General features: G+C 39.8%; 1 protein-coding gene across 1 annotated transcript in view; it reads right to left on the reverse strand.

Annotated features, from left to right (window-relative positions):
* Nucleotides 1-28: 28 nt before the first annotated feature.
* LOC112567533 (protein turtle homolog A-like) overlaps nucleotides 29-21,893 on the reverse strand; it is a 185,477-nt gene continuing 163,612 nt past the window's right edge. Inside the window, 12 exon segments of the mRNA XM_025244229.1 lie at nucleotides 29-9,462; nucleotides 9,464-10,859; nucleotides 14,082-14,127; nucleotides 14,614-14,665; nucleotides 14,667-14,755; nucleotides 16,124-16,162; nucleotides 16,640-16,936; nucleotides 17,524-17,604; nucleotides 19,281-19,325; nucleotides 20,736-20,902; nucleotides 21,289-21,400; nucleotides 21,719-21,875. Coding sequence (XP_025100014.1) covers nucleotides 9,118-9,462; nucleotides 9,464-10,859; nucleotides 14,082-14,127; nucleotides 14,614-14,665; nucleotides 14,667-14,755; nucleotides 16,124-16,162; nucleotides 16,640-16,936; nucleotides 17,524-17,604; nucleotides 19,281-19,325; nucleotides 20,736-20,902; nucleotides 21,289-21,400; nucleotides 21,719-21,875 — 2,826 coding nt within the window. The 3' untranslated portion in view covers nucleotides 29-9,117.

Genomic DNA, 21,893 nt, shown 5'->3' on the forward strand with positions numbered 1-21,893 from the left:
CTTTGATATAGTTCAAAAGACACTTTTGTTTTATAAAATATTTTATTTCCGCATCTTCACATCAAATTAAAAAAAAAAAAGATTGTGCACTGCCACATCAAAACACAATTGATTAAAACGCCATCAGCTAGACTAAACACAACTGCTTTCATGTCTGCTAGCATACATTTTATATGCATGTGCGCACGTGTACGCACACAAACATGCACACACATGCACATCCCCAACCCTCGGTAATATTCCAGCTTGCAAGGACAGATTTTTTTCCCTGCAGGAACAAGAAAGGTCACCATTACCTGTACCACTTTTTCTTTTGTCTATCTGCTGTTAAGGAGTCCTGTTTATAATCAACCATTGTTGACAAGATCATTATTCACACATGCTGAGAAGTGCTCACCCCATCATACGATTGGTCAAAGAGTTTTTTCGATCCCAGAACAGCTTGTCTGTAAAATTTCAACAATGAACAGTAACCAGCTTCACTATTTGATAAAGTGTGGCAAGTGCACACTTCCCTGACAATTTGCATGTACCTAAAGATGTTGCAGTGTGACCCACTCACACCATGCAAGCAAAAACATCCACAATAAAAACATAAAAACCCAACATATCTGTCAGGAATGTCATGGTGTACAATCCGTGCCAACCACTCCTACAGCATGTCATACTGACAACAGATAAGTCTGACACTGACCTACATTTCCATGTCTGTCGCTGCCAGCTACCAGTCCGGACTACTGACAGGTGAAGGGAAACAAACTAAAGTGAAACCAGCACTCATTAAAAAGAACCTCATTGGGCTGATCCTACATACAATGGAAGGTTGTGAACAAAAGGTGGTCCACTAAACTCTGTATAGTTCACTCTAACATATACAGGCAGGCAAAATAAAAAGCTTCTACCTGGTAGCTGGGAAAAAAGTTGAACAGTAACAGAATTGTGCCTTCCTTTCCAAATCTATCAACTATCAAGGCTGTATTTCAAGAACATTACTCTAAGACATCATTTACATTATTTGTCATCACACTTGTTAACGTGACTGAGCATGTAACAGGATTTTTTTCACATTTTGCTCAGTCTAAAGCACCATTTGTCTCTCTGCTTACTAGCAAGACATATTTTCCTCACAAGCATTGGCAGTCATTAGACCTCTCCCTTCTCTTACATCAATAGAAGTAAAACCTAAATGAAAAGAAAAACTTTCTGGTTGGTACAAATGCACTTTACACGAATGCTGTATATAAAAAAGCATGTGCAAATTATTGTGAAGTGAGAGAAACGGGTTTTTTTCATATACTTTTTATATTTTTTATCTTGCATGTTAGTACCACACACCAACAAGATGTATGCAAACATCAATGTTCTTGAAACCAAATTTTGCTTGAAATGCTGCAAGCTAGACCCAAACCTTTCATGCAGACACTTAACCTCCTTGGTGACGACATGGTTAATGTTCAGTGGAAGGGTTTAGACATCCCAAGCTAGGGCTATTCTCATGTTGCAATGTTTTCAAGGTTTGCATCTGCAAGATTTCCTTGCAATGTAGTTTAGCAACACTGTTCTCTCATGCAGCAAGGCCCCTCACAAATAGGAAGTAAGCAAAATAGCAGACAACATTGCTGAAAAGATAATTTTAACTGCTGTACAAGGACATAGAGAGAGAAAAGAAAAAAAAAATGTAGGTGCGGAAATGAGGGCTTGTTTAAGTATACATAGGTATATTGTTCTTTCACAGTGATTTTAACATGAAACATTTTGCCTCAGACCTATTCTACCCTTTCACCTTATAATTTAGAGAGCCTACCATTTTTGAGTATTCCAATTGGCTATAGTCATGTCATGTAGGTCAAGGCTTGCAAAAAATAGAACCACGTCCTATCCATGCAAACTTTGTTTTAAGAACCTTTGTGAGCCATGTGCAAAGCTTGGAGGGCCTTGTACAAGGTAAGCAAACCCTTCAAAGTCTGGTACATTGCAACATGAGAATAGACCTCAAGTGTAATATGTCTGCTGCTCTTCGTCTATAGAAGCTAAACGTCCCTTAACCTATTGGCTGCACAGGCCAAGTGAAAGTGGTTCACCATGTTTTCACTACAGTTTGTGAAAGCCAGTCCTCAACTGTTCTTGTCTTCTGTCTGCCCTCACCAATCAGGTTACCCACCACTTCTGTGTAGGTAGCGAAGGTTTTCAGTCACTTGCTTGAGCAAACCACAAACCACCGATCTTCTGCTCCCAAGGATGTGAAGCCTCTCTCCCACACCTTAACTCCAAATGTATGCATATTTTAGTCTGGAAATCAACACCTTCAGACTCAGTCAACTTCTTTAATGCTTCTCTTGAGCCAGAAATGAAATTGGTGAGAAAATCACAGCACCAACCAAAAAAATGTTTGATGGACAAAAAGTTCAAAACAGAGATGGATGATGAAAATTGTGAGGTGTTGGGAAAGGTGCTGGACAAACTTACGAACCTGTGACAATCACGCCACACTTAGTCTACCTACACACTCACACCAGTTTTCAAATTGTGAAAACGTGAACCAGAAACATCACATCACAGACTACTGGCAGAGTTGCACAACAACAATTTCTGATCATCTGAAATGTCACAAGAAAAACAGGGGAAGAAGTCGTACAAAAGGGCAATAACAGAGGTAGACAACTAATCTAGTATTGAACAAATGCTGCCTGGCCCAAAAAAAGACTACAAACCAAAGCACACTATATCCCAACAAAAAATTACCACCGCTGTCAAAACTTGAAAACAAAACTTGCACAAGACATCACCAGAAGCAAGTGTAAAGACTCCTTTGATTCTTCAACTCAATATTGTGAAATAATGTCATCAGCAAATAAAACAGGTTTAGGCTTGCAGACAAAGGTAGCCAGCAGCTATGATCACTGCTGCTTTGTCAACATTCAACCATGTGCAAGAGCATCCCAAATACTGCAAAGGAAAAGCCATGAAATAAATAACGTGCATAAACAATTACAGTTGTGAGAATGTAGCACAATACAAAACAACGTGGCCACCACATAACTAGTCAGAATGAATGGTACAGCCAATGACCTTTTGCTGCAGCCAACGCATGTTGCTCACGAGACATCACTTGTACATGTCATGTCTATGCAAGAGTCGCAAGTGGTATTTCTTTTTACAACTTAATGAACCTCTGCACTAGAACTCCCTCCCTTGGCTGTATGCAGCGGGCCACTTCCAGACCATCCATCCGCTTTGATTCATTTAGAATGTGGTAGGAACAATTACTATAATGTCACCATGGCAATAACACTCACAAATGCAATAAAAGACATCAGGATTAGGAAAATCATTCAAGATTTTCTGGTAAATAAATCTCTGATCTGGTTCCACAAATAAAAACAATATCATCAATCGATAAACACACTAAACCTGTGCCATATCAAAACGGGACTTGGCCGCTACAAATAAAGGACCAATAGGATGAAAATTATGATAAATAATAAACACAGTCCAAGCGTACTTGAACGACAACAAATGTCTGAATAGCTGAAACTTCTCTGTCACACACATGCATACAATTGTGCTTGACTTTGTGCACATGAACTGACACAAAACCTCATCAGGGATGGTGCATGCCTGCTTCCAAAACAAAGATGATTCCGCTCTTGCTCACATCCCTCTCAATTCCTTAAGTGAATTAGCTCCCCTAAAAGAATGCATCCAGTTCACTTGGAATGTGTAAAAGATCAAACCCGCATGCTGATTTTTTTCCCCTCACAAATCCAGACAATGCTGCACATCAAAATTTAAGTAGGGACCACACTTTAAAAAAAAAACAACAGTATTCCTGCTGTCAACACACAGGGCAATCACTCTCATTGTGGAATTAAGCCAACAAATATAATTCTTTTTAATGTTAGTTTTTTTTTCCAAGTAACATTAGTTATCAATGATGAGAATTTAAAACATTCCACGAGACCTAGGTTAATGCAGACCCTATATATATATAGTGGAGTCATACCCTACGCAGTCATACCAGCCTCCTCGATATAGGTGTAATATATATATAGGCAGAGCAGGCTAACCAAATAGCCAAACATTAACCTTGTGATATGTATTGTGAACCAGCCTACAATAATGCACAAAAAAACAACACAGGGTTTGTTGGGTAACAAACTGAGCAGTTTGTGTGAAGTGCTATAAAAAAAAAATCCTGTGTGTACATTCAATGCTTTGAAATATCCTGTACAGGCATCCACACATGCGTGCTCATATACACACACACATACATTCTTTTACTTGACCACTCATGGCAAACTCCATACATGTGTGCACACATCGCACACACACCAGCACACATAACAAGCGGTACAAAGGCTAAAGATTAGCAAACTGTGTGACGACAAAGAGTTCATCCAAAGCATAAGCACACTGTTTACAATGCATTCACAACCTGGCTGCAGAATAGTCTAGGATTTAGCTGCACTGTACACCTAAGTACAACAGTCTACATAAGTAGGTAAGTCTCTCTTCATGCCTAAAAATGGGCTTTACAACCTTTCTCTTTCACCGTCAGCGTTAAAGGACAAGACATAATTCTGTTTTATAAGATGCTTAGGAAGTGAAACGGGAAGTACGCAATGCAATAATGATGGAGTCGTTGCCCCAAATGAAAACAAAATTCTCATCTTGGAGGTTTTGCTGTCACCCCATGCAAGTTCAAATCCAAGGTAGGCATGGTCATTAAAATTCATTATTTCAAGCCAGGAGATGATACTGAATCATTATGCACTCAGAGGTAAAAATTCTGCAGGAACAACTGTTTCTACATTTTTAACTCCTTGCCCTGCATTCATTAAAAATATCTCTTGAAATCTGCTTATGGGTAAATGTCTTATGCTTGAGGACATTTTAGTAAACGCAGAATGAAATATCCTGCTATTGAAAAAGATATGACACCCTGATTCCTGTTCATTTTTCAGCAACAGTATTGAAGAAGACACTGGGTTTGTCCAGCCAAGATATTTACACAAGCAGCACACATTCAATAAGCAGCATATATAATCAGTGACGTATCCCCTACAACACAACCATTCTGTAATGTATGCTGTAATACAAAAGAGCCATTCCATTATATATGCTGCAAAGGATCCTCATCAATGTCAAGTGCTATACAACCATGTGATATGATGCTACACTGCACCAGTGATTATGTTGTGCAACAACAAGGTGATGTATGTCGCAGTATGATATACGTATGACCAGGCATACAGCAGTACAGCTCATGCACTCAATATAGTGGTGCAACATGTTTACACAGCGGCAGAATTATTCTCATCCAACAAGTGCAATGCTGCACAGGTGGCTTAGTGAGGTGTCAAAGAATTACAAAATTCAGTCTAAGGTGCTGCAGTACAGCAAACATCTGTAATCTGTCATAATTCACAGGTACTTGCCTCTCCATGAACTACACCCAGAGAATATATATATCTCTCTCTTACCCTCATTGGCATTAATCACCCAAAATTACTTGGCTGGAGATTTTATGTTAAAAACAGCTTTGACTGCTACTTGAGCTTGAAATTTTTGCAACTAGGATTAACCTGAAAATTCAGTTGTAGTAACCTTGTTGGACCGTGGTGTAGTTAAGCCCAACTACTCCTTGTGGTTAACATTTTTTTCATAAAATTCCAAGCCCAAGTAACACAGGGGGGTAAAACCAATTAGGATAAAGACAGGTGAGCTGAAAAGAACTCAGCTTCGGAAAATACAATCAGAAATACTGTACTATCAAACACCAAAGAATATTGAACCCTTACCATCCCACAAAAAAAAGTTTGTAAAATAAGAAAAAAAAGGAAAAAGGACTGACATACTTTAAGGAGGCCTGCTATATCTACTCTGCTGAAAACAATGCCAGACATGACACCCACCTCAGAAACAAAAGACCACCTCACTGAAACATATCGTAACAACCTCACTAAAGATGCCAACCTACTTCATTAGCATAACAGCAAAAAGGCATGTCCTTCAATGAAAAGAGCAGCCCGATGCCATAACAAAAGGAATAGACACTCCTACCATTCTCACTGGCCTGATGCCACTCTCCCATATCACGAGCTTCATTTTAACTTACCATCCACCAGACAACTTCAGCACAAGACTGGTTCCTTTCACAAATCTGTGATAATCTAGCTGCTAAACTGTTATCACAAGACCATACTTTAGACTATCTGTCCACAAAAACAAAATTCAGTGATTCAGTGCACCGTGCAACTAATCTTGCACGGGATGCCTGTTATATACTATTTACTGCACGGCTCATCCAGCATGCTTTGTCCACGTGTGTATAAGACATATCAGACCATGGGTAACTTTACATGCACATCCCTTCATGTGCCAACACAAGTTTGGGGCATGAATTCCTGCTGGAGCATTTGGCATGTAATCAGCATTCCATCCGAATGAGAACGCCAAACAACAATCTCCACTTGACTGATAAGAAAACAATAACAACAAAAAAAATCACATAGTGAAAGGTCTAAATAGAAAAATATCACAACTTGTTTATGGCTTGTGATGGCAGTGTGTTTCGCATGCTTTTCACTGTCTCGGACTCTGTCCTCAAGTTTCACAGCAAATCCTTGAGTCAGCCTTACTCCTTGCCCAAGACAGCTCTAGCAAAAAAATAGTTACCAATGGCACAGCAGCGTTTGACCCCCATCGTCTACACAAACCTCCTCAGCATTTGACACCAGACATCCACATGCTTAGTGATGCTTGAATGTCCACAGTTCTTGGCAGTTCTCTCATGCACAATGGCGGCTGTGGTACAATGGGTACAATTTTAGAGATGCTCCGTAAAACCAATGTAAATTTGTAGTTCATTGTTATGACACACTAAAAAAATTTGAAAAGTACAGACTCTGCAAACAATCTGCACTACACAAATAAAAGGATGCCATGTGTTCGTGGTATATGTGTGGTTATGTGCTAGTAAGCAAGAGAAAACTTTTGATTTTCAAGTCTGTCGCAGTTGTTTCAGTGAATCAACTAAATTTAGCCACCTGTCTGTAGCGACTGATCTTGTTACCGTTATTTATGTTTACTTTCATATACCTGACTGGATTTTGTCCATCCCCTATCTTTTTAACAAGGCAAAATGATGGAAAAGCCAAACCTCTAAAAGTCTCGCACTCTCATTCATACTTTGGCCAACTCATTAGCTCAACATGCTGGCCACAGTTTCAGTGCCCTTAACGTTGGTTTTCTGTGCTCTTTGCATGTAAGTCTAGCAAACTTGATTACGTTAGCTTGATTATGAAAGGCCTTTGGTCTGCTTACCTTTAAATATCTCTAGTTTTAATTTTGCATTTGCATGATGGATACTGACTTGTTTTTAAAAAATATGTAGACTCACCAGTCAGCAGATTATTATAGACAAGCCAGTAAACCTACATTTTATTGTTGACACACCAATAAAATATTTTTTTAGAGTGGAGAGGACCTGGTGTTGTGTGCACCAACTGTAGTCAATAGAAACTCTTTGAAAAACTTTTCTCAGCATTAAAAACAGAAATAGAATCAGTGTATGTGTGTTTGTGTGTACAAATGGAAGAAAGGACGGATATTTTAAAACTTTTCTGCTGTTCTCTGGAGTAATGTGGCTATTATGGCAAAAGAAAATAACTTTGGTTTAAGTTGAGGAGATGTTGGAGGAGGTCACAAATAAAAAATCAACAAAAAAGCCTGATAACTATTGGTCCAACTTAAAAAATTGAATATATTTCATTACAGGCTCAGCCACAATAAGCTCTTGCCATATATACAACTTAAATAAATGGTAAAGAAATGAGCAAAGCAGATGTTTCAACACATGCTAAAAGCAAAGTCATTCTTTTTTTTTCAAAAACCGACAAAACAAAATACTTTTATCACTGAGAAATTCTTTCCCAAACCACACAAATCTTGATCTAGTGCTGTATGGTCAGTTCGTCTTGCAGCACAGCTGGAAACAAAAATTAAAGCTTAACTTTCAACATTTTTACCTAGATATAAACAATACTTTTTAACTGGACTTTCTGGTGACAATCAGAGCAGTGTTTTGGTTCAGCTGAGTGAAAAACTGCAACAACAATTACTGCAGCAATCACACAATGGCAGTACAATATAAATAGTGTGCTTGTCACTGTCATGACTACAGCACTGACATGGCAGTAAATCATCATCAGTTTAATTAGTAACCTCAGGCCAGCAAACCATCAGTTGAATCAATTATTCTGAAAAAAAAAATTGGTTTAAGCGATCACTTTTTTAAGTAAATAAACCATTGGTTCAGTCACATGATGCCAGTAAACCATCGTCTACTGCCCCATTGAAGATGCTACAAGTCTGTGAACACAAACATCCTACAGTCACTTTAGTCAGCGCCAGCAAATCTGTCTAGTCCTCTAAACAGTACGGCAATGTTATGATGCTTGTTGCAGCCTCATGCTGTACAGCAAAGGTGCCGTCATGGCAGTGTTCATCACTCTCTCTATGCAAAAGGTGAACAGATGATCCTGGAGATGCAAAAAGAAAACAAACACAAACTCTGCAGGCACAATACTTGGTAGTATTTGTTTTTCCTCATTCAAGGAGATCACGTTCACACCACAGATAATAGGTGCTGCCCCGCCCCCTCCGTTTCCTCACACTGTATCCACCTGTTCATACATGCCCCGGTTTTTTGACAACCATGTGTGTGAACTGCACCTTCCTAAGATGTCAGAGTCCTACTGGATAACCAGATCCTCTTGGCTCATCAAACAAAGTCCTATGACCTACCTTTGTCTCAGAACCCGGCATTTCACAAAATTAACATGGCATCATCCTGCACTTTGGCGATTCAGAAAATAAAGCGCAAAATCCACCCTATACGGCTGTGCCTCAGGAAACATGCTCTAGGCCCCCTTTGGTCACATTCATCCTCAAGACCCAGCCATCCTTTTTTTTCTTAACAATCTGATGTCAGCTGCCACAGTGCACCCTGCCATGAATAACTAGGTATCCAGTTAAACTCTCCTGCTGCTCCCTCAAAATGTTGCACCAGACCTTGCTACTGTTGACTGACACAGCCTGTCCTCACCATTACACTCACAACATCTCACTGTCCATTGGATATGAAGGCTGCTGCTCATAATATGAAGGAGACAGTGAGGTACTCTGTTGTTTGCGATACTGATGAAACTCTTCGCGCAGTCGTTCAAATCGCTCTGCTGCATCTGCGTACTGGCTCGGATGGCGAGGCTTGGGATAGAGGTCTTGCACAACATCACCCTGCTGAACACCAAGTGAGTCTCCCCCTGCTGTAGACAACCTGGAATATCTCCTCAAATCACTGAGCAGATCTGATTCTAAAGCTGGAAGAGAGTCGAACTCATAGTTCTCATCAGCAGACGTGTCACGACGAAGACTGGAACGATCCAAGTTGTCATGTAAGTAATCATCGTCTTGGAAGGATTCCTGCGGCGTAAACAGAGAGCTGGTGGATGCAGCTGAGGGCTTGGATCGTGGCCGCTGCAGAACTGTTGGTGCTCTGAGAGGTGTTCCTGCTGCCGATGCCACTACTCTGGCTGTCTTCTGGATATCTGCCGACTGCAACAGGATGCAACCGCGCAGGCTTTACAGGTGCGCCATAGGCACCCAGATCATAACCAGCACCAGGTGCACCTGGGACTCCTCTGGCCACAGCCTTGTCTCTGTATGATCCAGAATCTGGAGGTAATCCTTGCGCGGTGACATCCAGATATTGCTCTGGTCCAACAAGCGGCGGCCGGGATGTGTGGCGCACCCGGTCAACTGTATTGTGCAACTGATCCCGGGTGTAGCCCAGCGGCCGCCCACTGCTGGTGCTGCTTTCACTCTCATCAGCAGGCTTGGGTGATGGCCAAACCTGAGCCAGAGGCTTCTCCTGCTGGGGTGACCTCCCTTCCTGTCTACGAACTCCAGGATGGCCAAGTGGTGGTGACCTGAAGGACTCCTGTGTTGAGGGTTGTTGGGGGAATAATGTTGGGACGCATTCTGCAAAGGATGGCTGGATACATTCTGCTTTAGGGCTGTCCAGAACTGAGCTGATGTCGTTCAGTGAAAAGACTGGTGCATCCTTCTCCCCTGTCAGGTACGTCTGCTGCTGGCTTGGTTTTAAGGAACTGTGACGTGGCAAGCTAGCAGGGCCCACAGGTGCAGGTTGTAGGCCTGGACCAAAGACATCGTCATCGTCATCACTATGGAAACCATGATAGGGGCCATCATAGCTGTGCTGCAATCCTTTAGGCATGTGACTGTCCACAGGAGAAGTTGGGTAGGGAACAAACTGCTGATCACGTGGACTATTCTGAACGTGTGAACGTGATCGAGGTTTGTGGACACTTCTGTCTGGGTGGCGATCATGTGAGGGAAACTGTGGGTTAGAAAAGTCAGCATTCTGCAAGTAAGGACTTTGTGGACTAAACTGTCTCCCATCAGGAAGTAAGGGCAATTCTGGTGTAGGCTTTTTTAACGTAAGTCTCCCATCACCGTGACTAGCAGGACTGGTAGTGTCATGGTGCAGGGGTACCTGTTGGGAAGGATGCTGGCTTGACGGTCTGGGGGTGAGGAAGGCTTCAGATGAGAAGTATGATGGAGGGAGTGGCGGGGATTTGTTCACCTGATAAGCCGGGTCAGGTATGTGCATGGGGAGGTCACGGTTATACAGCCAAGGGTCATGGAAAGCAGACTTGAGATCTGAAGTCCTGCTGGTGCGTGGCAGGAAGAAGATGGAGTCTGTGTTGCTGAGGGACGTCACAATGTCTCCTCCTCCATTCTGCTGCCAGCGATCCCATTTTGGCGGAGTTTGACTGAAACACCACATCACATCATGTTTTCAGCACTCATTTCCTACCAAGCTTTTTTTTTCACAGCAACAAAAGTGACGCAAGTGGTTCATCTAAAGATGCAGATCATTTTCCCTGACAAATCAGAATCACAATGCATTCCTGAATGGGACACCAACATGAAAAGCCACATACTCTAGAGAATTTCTCTTCTATACAACCAACAAAGAGTCTGTTTTGTGTTGTTTGCACTGACCCACCACTCTTCAGTGTTATTACCCAGTCATCTCATACCCTGACCTTAGTGACATTCACAACAGTTAAAGAGATGCAATCAAAAAATTACTTACTAGAATGTCTCACTTTGTTCAAATATTACAGAGACAGGTATTGTTAGTGTGTGAAAACTGTGTGGCGTCTATGTGTGCATCACGTGTGTATGTCATTATACAGATGTGAATGAGGAGTAAATGAGATGTCTGATACTTTATTTGTCATTAAATAACTTTCCTCATGTGTTTAAAGTGCATAAGTTTGGATATAAATTTTGTTATCAGTGAATTTTAGTATTATTATCATAAAAATTTTGTGCAGATTTTAAAGGTATTAAGGTTAAAAGAATAATAATTAAAAAAAGCAATCATAGAGAAAGTGAAGTTGAAGAATTTCCCAGCATGTTTCCAGGATACAACACTCTCCCCATCCTTCACACATTACGACTACTACTCTAGCTATCAATAGGTACAGCTGAAAAGTCTGTAACAGAAACATAACATGTAAGCAGGTATCAAACTCAGGCAGCACAAAGTGTATCAAAAATATACACTGTTCTACATAAAACAATGTAAGGCTTAATCAAATAAATGAAAGATAAATTGCAAAGAAAAAATATAAGCCCAAAAACAAGATCACAGCAACCACAGGCACACATTCCTGACACACTGCACACCACAGTTCACCACAGCTACTATACAGCAAGGACGCCACAAATGCATATTTGCATTGTGCCATAAAAAAAACAACAGAGAAGGCATTTTAAAACCAGCTTTGCTCTTACCCAAGCATGCAAGAAACAAAAGAGAAACGAGAGGACTGAACTACAGAGGCCTGTCTGATCTGAAATAATCTGACCTTCACTCTTGTTGTCTGTACTGTATTAACAGCTTGGGTTAATAACACAGCCTCCCCATAAAAAGATGCTCACATGAAACGAGGTCAACTGCATTCCAAAGTTACAATTAGTGAAGTCTGGGTGACTAAAGCTACATCAGCATTAGACATCCACAGAAGTGGACAACTGCTACAGAAGTTATTTTCAAACTTGTAAAGGTAGAAAGGGAACAAGATCATGGTCCCATTCCCTAATGGTTGTAGGGGCAGAACTAAAGGTAGCTTCCATGTCTATGAGATAGCATCTGAGAGGCAGAGTTTAATCATCTCAATCTTCCACCTAAGCGACTAGACTTTGGGACTCCCCCCTAACACGCTAAACTAATTTGAAAGTTCCATCACCACAGACTGATGTGTCTGAACATCAAAGTTTTTTTTCCCCCTAGTTCATCAATGACAGATTTTTTTTTTTCATTTGAGATACCAAAGGGACTAAGTTACAAATCTTTCATACAAAAGAACTTTGCCTATAACGGTTGACTCAAGCAAATTCAAGATTATTTTTTGGTCGTGACTTAAGGTTTAGCAATCCTTCCTTAGGATGACATGAGCACTCCTTCAACTCTTTTTCAATGGGATGCCGACCTACAGGAAATAAGATCACACATAGACACAACTATAAAAAAAAATAAAAATAATAAAAAAATAACAAACTGAGCAAATAAGGGAACAATGTCTACAAGAGGTCAGTAACACCATGCAAGCTGATTTCGTCTGCTACCTTTTCTACTGTTCCTCCTGTGTGCATGAAAAAAACAAGGGAGACAACCTGTATCATTCACCTTGATAATTAATTAAATAATTAAAGGGTGAGAAACCCTTTGGAAAAAAATGTCAAGATGCACATCAATTGCAAGTCATCTCACAAACCACAATGTTTCACAAAGTACAACTCTTAGACAATGTAAAGGGAAACAAGTTCAAGTCATGTTTAGCAGGAAGACTAAGCAACTTCTCAAGTCCAACTATGTGAAGTATCCCATGATTCTCGAGCTCCTTTGGACTCTTGTACTTACAAGCGTCTGACCTATCACCTTTACTTCTATCTACATAGTTTATCCAGCCTTTTACCTACATCCTAATGTGACTGATTCTCATTAAAAAAATACATTCTGCAAATACATTTAATCACTCTTTTTTTTCTCTTATCACCATCACCGTCTTCATCAGGGAGCAATCTTTGTGTACTATGATGTTCTCAGCTTAAACACATAAACTGTTTTAAGTTTCCAGTTGGCTACAGACTCATGCCTGGCCAGTGACTGTAAGACAAGAACTAAATGTATTATCATGTCCATTCAAACTAAAAATAAGAAGCATGTTTATTTCACCAAGAATGAAGTTGATTTTTCTAGCTTTTTTTTTTTCAAAGATGTTAGAAATTCACATCTACTGCATGCAGCACGGCAGGTCACTGATGGCTATGTCATAAATACAGTTTAATGACTGGAAATAACAAACTGAAATGTTTCATTACTGGTAAGGAGAGTGGGAGTATAAACAATGATATCAAGTTGTCTAGCAACTTCAAATGTGCTTTTAAAATCTATTTTACATATCCCACCTAAAATTTATTTACATTGTTTTCTACATCATCTAACCCTTTTGCCAATACAAAATTTTTCCATAAAGTTATGCTTTTTTAAAGAAACTCTACTTTCCTCAAGCAATTTTAAGGATTCAACTCCACTTGTGCCAAACCTAGTGCTAGGTGCCTTATACAACAGCACAGAGCATCGTATTAACCTCTGGATAACTGAGCAAATTTGACATATTTATAACCTCAACCTCTAACTCTGTAAACTGATTGCTAAAACAAATAAATATGTTTTCTAATACTAGGAACCTGCAAGTTACTGTTTCACATCAGCTCTTAACATTTGTATTGCTAGGACTTGGTATTGACAATCAAGATTGCTATCAGAGACTTAACACCACGTCATAGAACTTGTATACATCACTGTTACTTCTAGAACTGTATGTTTGAACAACATGTACAGTTTATAATCTCATCATATTCCCCTACTTAAAAAGTTAGTTAAACATAATAAAGCTCATCATAAACTCTGTACGTACTGTTGGCGACTGTTTACATCTTCTGGTTTTCCATAAGTCACATCAGCTGAAATACATTGAAAGCAAAATATTTCAGATTAGAACCTTGTGAAATGTTAAACACTATTTAACACAATGATGGCTCTATGAAATACCAGTGTTCAATAGGTCCACCTCTTGAAAACAGCTTGAAGGTAACTAACACTTTAGAGGTGGCCATCGTACTTAAGTGGTTTCTTTTTTGGTGAGTCAAGTGAGCAAGTCAACAAGTACATGAGGGAAAAGATAGTGTTGTGTGTGTGTACAAGTGTGAATGCATGTGTGTGTTTAATGTATCTACATGGATTGCTGAATGAGTCTATATGTCCCCTTCCTATGCTGATGTAAGCATATGGGGGCATTTCACTTTTTAAAAGCATTTTCTTGACCACCCACTGTTAAGTTGTATTTTTTTTATAATTTTAAAACAGTGTTTGGTGACGGATCGCACCCGTTTGAAGTGTTGAAGAGAACATTCTAGCGCTGACTGCTGTAGGTTGAATACAAAACTTACCATAATTGGCATTTGCTCTAGATTTGTTTCCCTTGCGGCGGCTGTGGATGATGGCCACTGTTGTTGAGTAGAACAGCCACCAGAAGGAAGAGGAATCCCCCGACGATTCCCCCAATCATAGCATCGGGGATCAGCCTCCCATCTGAGATGAGAAGCACATTGTGTCATTTATGAGTTATTTATGCTGCTTTTTTCCCAATGTTTCACAAGACAACTGTGACACATGCACATTAACAAGGCAGGCATATCACATCCTCATGCATCCTGACAGTGGTATTGACATTCTCCTTGCACCACCAACTGATACCAAACCTGCAGGTTTTTATTTTCACAGCAATGTTCACAGTCACAGGTTGCAATTATCAAAGATATGCTTACACCCGAAGGTTGCCATTATCACAGCTATGTTCATAATCATAAAGAACACAAATCATACAATGATGAACAGGTAACCAGAACTGTTGGTCTACTTTTTTCTTTAACAAGTTATCGACATAAAAATTATTACCACTCATTAACAAGGCCTTCCTTTTCTGTATCATTACGTAATTGTTGAATTCTTGAAAACTATTCACTAATTTATTTTGTAAATTTCATCACTGTCAATATTTGGTTTTATTTGACTAATAAGAAATATAATCTCTACTAAATCTTTTGGGAAAATACCACAAAAATATGTGAAACAGCACAATGTCAACAACATTTCAAAAGTGGCAACAGAAAACACTACAAATCTGGCAATAGTAATTCACCAACAGTAAAACTGAAGGCAGGAAAACTTCCTGGCAATGGCTACACCATTAAAACATTTTATAACAGTGAAAAGAAAAACAGAAACAAGAGTAACAATTAGTGTTTCACAGTAATGAAAGCTTGGCTGACAGTTTTCAGCGATAAAGGTAATAAAGAGAAAGAGTAAAATCAAATAATTATGTTGTCCAGAAAATCTTACAGTTTACTGGTTAATAACCTGGTTAGCCGGTACATAGCTGGCTATATCTGCCCATGAACTTAAAACCAACATCTTAAAATTCTGGAAGAACCTGTGCCTTTGTTCTATAACATGGCCTTCTGTATATTAAGTGTCCTGTGACACTTGCGACATCAAAATCCTGATTACCTTCTGCATCACAACACAGGCGCCTCCCTGGCCCAATAAATTGCTATGGCAACGGTGCAGCCCTAAATACATGCTCTATAACATGCATGCTTATCATCTGACAGCACAACACACAATGTGCCTCCATCACCTGTGTTCCAGCTATGAATTATAATATTGTCAAGCAGATATACATGTCTTCTGCAAGTCACGATAAGCGTTTACAATTGTCTGTGCAATATACACTTTGACCATCAGTGTCCCACCACTGAATCTGAACAGTCCAGCATCTAGGATCTTTGCAACACAAGCAACATTACACACAGCACATGAAGCCTTTACATGGAAAAGCTTTGTGTCATAACTGATCAACAATGACCAACAATGATGGCTGTTTAAAACATTGTATACCAGTAGAAGAGTCTGTGTTGGCATGGTTATTCCTTGGTCCTGTTTGAGCAGCATGGGGAAAATGAGAAAAGCCACCAATACCTGTTTAATACTTAGCTCTAACTGCCTTAAAACTTGACAAGAGAGAGACAAGAGAGAGATTTACACAATAAATGAAGGCATCTATGATTTTAAACACCTCGGGACTGGTAAAGTGTGTACATTGTTTCTGTTAGGCAGTAGAGTTAGTGTATCAACACTACTTTCATTGAAGTCAAAGGGGACTATATAGAAAAATTGTGAAAAACTGTCTTGCTCCTGTAACTCCTTCTGGCTAAGGCTGAGAACTTTTTTGAACCACCCTTGTATGTTACACTTAGCTGCTCATATGTTCTCTGTTATCTTAATATAATTACAAACTAAAGTGAGATGGATTTTTATTCACAGTGTGCATGTGATACTTAAGTACATTACTTAAAGAATTTAAACAAAAATAATAGGCAGTCACAGTTACAGCAGTGCATCTGTACATCTCACCTGATGGAATCTCTATGGTAACGATGTTGCTAGACTGACTGAAGGCCAGGACACTGTAGGCGAGTACCCGCAGTTGGTACACCCCAGGTGGCATGTCCTCCATCAGCAGTTGTGTTTCTCCAGATGCCAGAACTTTTGTGCTGTGCTGGCGCCACACCATGCTGTTGCTGGCCAAGTATTCCACAACATACCAGAACACTGGGACTGGGGGGTCTACTGGTGGGTTCCACCTGACCAGGATGCCACGGTCACCCTGCCGCATGGTCGTCACATTGCGTGGAGGTGTTGGCCTGGGACCTGTTGATAAATATCGGGTAAAATTCTTATTTTCCACCAGCACAGTGATAGGGGTTATAGTAGCCACACAACATATTTAAACATCAGTATAAATAAATGTCACCTTGATGTGAAAGAATAAGCAGTTAAAATCATAATACACATACTCTGCATGACGCTGACATGAAATATTTAAGGAATCATCAAATCTATGAGTAAAATGTCTGTAAACTAAGTAAAATTGACAAGTTTTGTTTAAAAAAATGAATCTATAAGAACTTCCATTTACAAGATAAAAGAAGTCTGCCTTTTAAAAGCAGAGGATATTTCTGACATGAAACTGTGACAATGTAACTATTAAATATAATATTTTATATTAATTATCAAAAAAAAGGATTGTTCCCCTTTTAGTCAAAGGAACCACAGTTCTGTCACTTGCATCTGTCTCATGTTAATAAATACATCATTTTGTGCAGGATAAATGCTAAAAAGAGGAAATAGGTCCTGAAAAAACTTCCCACATCTCTGTGTCAATCATCCACTTTATCCATGCCTCCTGCCTAACATCACTGAAAACCCCTGCAGACCATGGCAAAGTAAAAACGTACCTAAGGATTCACGAACTTCAGGGATGTAGGTGGAACCATAGGCATCAGTGGGCAAGGCAGTGACCATGTCTGGATTAAAACCTGTGAAAGCAGCAATCCCATCATTTAACAACATAGTGCAAGTGATCACAGGGTGTGTAAATATGTCTTTGCACCACCTGGCTGTTACAAGCTGCAATATCAATTACCCCTTTCACAAATGATCTTTCAACACAATTCCTGCTTTTCTTTGCTCCTCTTACTGAAATGATCCTCTTTGCTTTGTTGACAATACACTTAACATCTTAGCTGACTGTTTCTTGTGTAGGCAGAGCTAACTGTAGACCATTTTTTAAAGACATGCCAGAGACAAAATCAAAGTACTTGCTGCAGATTAGTACAGCAGAAACATCATGCTGCAACATAATGCAGCAAACACAGGTTACACCAAAGTGCTGCAAGTACTGATGCAGCAAACACATCACAACAAAAAGTGCCGCAATACAATGCAGCAGACAACAGACCACAGCAACAAATGCTGGTATATGAATCCACAGACACAAAACAGCTAACTGCTGCAGTATGGGCGCAGCAAACATGTAACACAGGGACTGACTGCAGAGCAAACAGTTCACGCAGAAACATGCTGCTCTTTGATGCAGTGGACCACGTCAACGCAGGGACATGCTGCGCTGGAGAGCAGCCAACACATAAAACTACAAGACACAAACAAAATGAAACACGAAGAAAGGTTGGATACATTCTTTAAAAGACTGTACAACTGTACAAAAGGTTTTTCCTTCGACAAAGTGAGACACCAGCAACCTAAGTAATGCAGATTGGGTTTCATGTCATGCCTGGTAGACAGAACAAGATCAAGATATACATTATCAAAATATAAACATGGTAAAATAAAAGAAAAAATAAACAACAAAAATTGGCATGAGCATCGTGGCATGCAAAAAAAGGAAAAAAAGAGAGAGAGAAAACAACATCTGCAGCAAAAATGTCGGGGTTCAGGTACAGCCTGTTAGCATGCTCAACATGCACAAATCAACTACAAAATTCATGGCAGCTCCGCGCGAGTACATAGGCTATGCAGCGCAAGGACTGGTCGTGCTAATTACACAGAGGCAAAGACATGGAGCTTCATCGGGGCGCAACACACCAGAAGACCATGACTGGCCAGCAGCATATACTCAGTGCTGTCTGTCTCTGAGCCATCAAGCCTTTGAGTCCACTCAAACTGACAAAAAAAATAAATCCTTTTCCTCCCTCTCTAACCAGTGTTGTCCAAAATATATGATCAAAGTATGTAAAAAAAAAGTTCCCACGTAACAATTTTCCATGGACAAATCCTGGGCACATGGCAGTGAAAATCCTTCACTTCAAGTCTTGCATGTATGTGACAGCTTAGGTTTGTTGCACTACATCTTGTATACAAACTCAAAATAGTTGAAACAGGACTGTTCTTGCTTGATATCGAAAAGCAACTGAGAGTTCAGTAAATAATAGCTTTGTTTGAAATTTCAAACATCTGTTAGCAGTCGCTTTTGAAACACTCTGAAGACTTGACAACTGTTGTTTATTTTCAGTTACCATGGTATAAGTTGAATCTTCAATGAACTAATCACAGGAAAAAAATACGCCATGAAAGCAGACTCACAAACTTGTATCTGGGACTCAGAGACTAAGCAACATGAGCAGTATGGCTCGACTGCTGGCCATAACTTAAGGTCAAGTCAGGTCAGGGGTCAAAAAACAAAGGACAGTTGTACCCATTGTTTTAAGAGTAGTGCGGGGACGCAGCTTGTGATCTGGGTCTGGAAGCAGAGAACAACGATACCATAACATTACTGATTTAGTCATGTCGCACGGCCAATCTCTTTCTGAGGAATAAGCAAATAATAAACACAGGCGCCTCCTCTAAAAATGACTAAAATGAACAGCATTGTGTGCTGGATCAGTGGGACACAAGTAAATATTATTAGCTTTATTTGACAAGTGTATTTTCATAACTGTAAGTTTCACATGAGTGTATCATCAAGAAAGTGATGGTGATGGCTGCGTCTGTACATGGTGCGTTCAAGCCAGCACTGATCCCCCATCTGACACATGTCACATCATGGATTAAGTGCTGACACACCACAAAGCCAAGGACAATGCAGCAACACATGTGTCATGATGCTGGAGATAAGGTGCTGTTATTGCACATCACTGTGCTGCCCTTCCCAGAAGCAGACATTAAAAAGGTGTTAGCAGACGTGAAACTATGTCTCCAGTTACCCATTCTCATCATGTGTGCAGCACAGAACAAAATCATCTGTGAATCAACAAAACATGTCAGAATAGAAAGCCTGCAGCATTACACAAATAAAGCACACTAAATTATACCCAAACAATGTTTTAGTTTTTCAAAGTAATGCACTTGAAAAGCCCTTGCAGGTGTTATGTGCTCTATGGATAGTTAATGAAAAAGACTGATCAAATGTTTTATATTATTAGGTCGCTTTCTATTACATGAAGTTACAGTTCAGCCAATACATGCTTCCTGTTCTCCACTTTTTGTATGCTTGGAAAAGAATTTTTACGTAGGAGAAAAGTTTTCACCAAGAGAAACCTTACTTCTGGAGGCTGATTGACATCATCTTCCCATAGCATGCAACCTCCGAAATTAAGACTTTTCAAACAACTGACTACAACATTTGAGTTCAAAGACAACTTCTGGGAGACTGCCAAAATAGAAAATTAATTTCTCTTCCTTTCATTTTTTTCCTTCTAATTTTACTTCCTTCTACTCTTCTTTGTGTTGCATTAAGTTTCCACCCTGCACTTATTTTACACTCTGCAACCCTACATATAAGTGCATGGTGCATGTGGCACGATGATGACGATGATGATAACCAAATTTGTATATGAACTGCAACAAACTCTTGAAAGTGTTGGGTGACATCAGAAATATACTAACTAGAAGCATTTGTGTGTCTAGAATGTTTAAAGCGACATGGCCTTGCACTACACATCTGTGCTAGCCACTCAGACAGCTTCTACACTCCAGCTCTTTTCAACCAAAAGGCAAGAAAAGGGCAATAACTGGTTTTTTTAATGTCATCTGATTGTCATGCTCTATTTAGTAAGACCCTGTCCACACCAATTAATGATCATGGGTGGAGCGCAGGGTCCACATAGGAATGAGCCACTGGGAAGCAAAGCCCAGGCTCCACTTGTCTTACCCAGCGTTCGAGCAACAACAGCATCACTGAAGGATCCGTTGCCCAGGTCATTTCGAGATAGCACCATAAACTCATAGTCGGTGTTTGGCTGCAAATTGTACAAGGTGAACGATGTTGCTTGCCCTGGAATCGTCAGTTGACTCCAGCTTCCGCCCAATGGCCGAAACCTGAAATGAGCAAACACCACTTGATCCTCTTGTGCAACTTGTAAGGAAAGCAATGTTTTCTACTGCTGCTCTCATTTTCAAAATGTGTAAATCCTCTGTCTACTTTGCTATTTTTCAACCATTTTGTTTTAATAATAAACAACTAATTTAGTATACATACTGATTCTGTTATGTTGTTAGAATGTTAAGTATTTTTATGAGATCAAAATGATCTGATAGATGAATATTCAACTAACCAGTAAAGTAATGATGTTGTATTAGATTGAATGTATTGTATTTATTTTATATGCAAATTTTAAAATGCTCTCAAAACAAGTGTTCAGTGTTTTCACACTGTTGAAATCATCAAAAACAAAAAATTCAAACCAAATAGGAATGACCCTGACCACAACATGTAGAACTGTGATCGACCACCATTAAACGCAGGGGCCCAGCTGATCTCTGCTGAGAACAGTTGTGGTATGACGGTGATATTGTATGGCGCATGTGGAGTTGTATCTGTAAATCAATAAATTCAACTTGAAACAGCAATGAATAGAATTTCCCATGCAAATAACACACACTCCAATTTACAAATCATATCTGTTAACCCTTACGAACAGATTTCTTTTTACTGTCAATATGCAGAATGTCACAAATGTGAAGGTAAGTACATCACATATCACTGTGAATCTACAGCTGTGGGGCAGAGGAAAAAGCTGCATACTACTGTGAATGTATTACTCTGTGATTAATGGCATATGGTAGTGTGACTGCTAACTAATTTAATATAGTTTTAATATTCAGTGCTGTGGCACATGGCTGTGTGAAACTCACTGAGAATGTACAGCTCTGTGACAGCGACAATGGTTGCAACTGTGTTACTGGCAACGCATTCATATGTCCCATGATCTTCTTTCTTAGTGCTGATTATTGAAAGGTTCCCCCCGTCCATCATCACACGATTCCCATCAATATTAATGTTGCCTTCAACCTGCCAAAACAGATTCAT

This window comes from Pomacea canaliculata, linkage group LG7, assembly GCF_003073045.1.
Source record: "Pomacea canaliculata isolate SZHN2017 linkage group LG7, ASM307304v1, whole genome shotgun sequence".
NCBI lineage: Eukaryota > Metazoa > Mollusca > Gastropoda > Architaenioglossa > Ampullariidae > Pomacea > Pomacea canaliculata.